The sequence below is a fragment of the Plasmodium reichenowi genome, chromosome 13 (assembly GCF_001601855.1).
Source record: "Plasmodium reichenowi strain SY57 chromosome 13, whole genome shotgun sequence".
Taxonomy (NCBI): Eukaryota; Apicomplexa; class Aconoidasida; order Haemosporida; family Plasmodiidae; genus Plasmodium; species Plasmodium reichenowi.
In genome coordinates this window covers 1,485,040-1,486,479 of record NC_033658.1, presented here as the reverse complement: position 1 = coordinate 1,486,479, position 1,440 = coordinate 1,485,040, and the positions used below count along the sequence as shown (strand labels likewise).

General features: G+C 20.4%; 1 protein-coding gene across 1 annotated transcript; it reads left to right on the top strand.

Annotated features, from left to right (window-relative positions):
• Positions 1 to 347: 347 nt before the first annotated feature.
• PRSY57_1339100 (exosome complex component RRP42, putative) lies at positions 348 to 1,184 on the top strand (the record flags this gene model as incomplete). The annotated part of the gene is made up of 1 exon (XM_012909318.2): positions 348 to 1,184. One exon carries the CDS (start codon positions 348 to 350, stop codon positions 1,182 to 1,184), a length of 837 nt encoding a protein of 278 aa, XP_012764772.1.
• Between the last annotated feature and the right edge of the window lie 256 nt (positions 1,185 to 1,440).

Sequence of the window (1,440 nt, the reverse complement as noted above, 5' to 3'; positions counted from 1 at the left end):
TTTTTTTTTTTTTTTTTTTTTTTTTTTTTTTTTTTTTTTTTTTTTTTTTTTTTTTGTCATTATAATTTTGTTTTAGTATGATACAAATCAAATGTTTTTATAAGCTACACGATAATATTGTTAGAACAATAAGGTCATAGGAAAATAATATATATATATATATATATATATGTATACATAATAAGTTACATTTGATCATTAAAAATAAAAATTTATTGTTACTTGATTATAATTTTTTCTTATTAGTAAAATATAAATATAATAAATATATTTTCACATATACATACATATATATATATTTATTTATTTATTTATTTATTTATTTATTTATTTTTTTGGAAAGCAAGATGAGCTCGTTAAATTATATTGAAGACAGCATTAATTGCAATATAAGAATAGATGGTAGAACTTTATTAACCTACAGATCCATAGAAATAAATAAAAACATTCTTGTATCAGCTGATGGAAGTAGTAGTGTAATAAATGAAGAAAATAATGTAATTTGTGGAATTAAGCTTTCTTTAATTACTCCTGATGCTGATACATATGATGAAGGCAATGTAAACTTACAAATTGATTGTCCAGCATCTGTTGCTGCTAATAGAATAAAAAAAGATCATTTACAAACAATGACAACAATTATTTATAATTTATGTATAAAAAATAATATAAATAAAAAAAAATTATGTATTCTCCCATGTAAATTTGCTTGGAGTGTTGATATAAATGTTATGGTTCTTAATGCTGGAGGAGGACTATTAGATATTATTAGCATAGCCATATATGTAGCTTTAAAAGATACCTTTTTCCCTATTGTTAAACCAAAAAAAGAAATTGAAGAAGAAAATACATTCCATGAAATTTCAAATAAAGATTATCAGTTAGAAATTGTTGAAAATGAACATGTAAATTTTCCATATGAAAATATACCTATCTGTATATCAATTGGTGAAATCAATAATAAATATATTTATGATATGTCCAAAGTCGAAGAAGAACTTGTTCAAAATATTTTCGTTGTAGCTATTACGTCGAAAGGGAAATGTGTAGCATTCCATAAATTATATGGTATATCCATGGAAATATCATCCATTTTAAATATTACTGAAAATTCCTCTAAAATTTCTCATACCCTTTTTGAAAAAATTCATCAAGCATTGGATAAAATACACGCAAATATGTAGCATAATTGTAAAACAATATTTAGCTAGATTTTTATTTTGAAACAACCATTAAAAAAAAAAAAAAAAAATACACACATATATATATATATATATATATATATATATATATATATATTATTATTATTATTATTATTATTAGTTAATAATATATATTGTTTTTGTGAATATATTTAGAAAAAAATTTGGTTGTACAGGCGATTTATATGTTTTAAACGAAATATTTATGAACAAGAAAGAAAAAAAAAAAAAAAAAAAA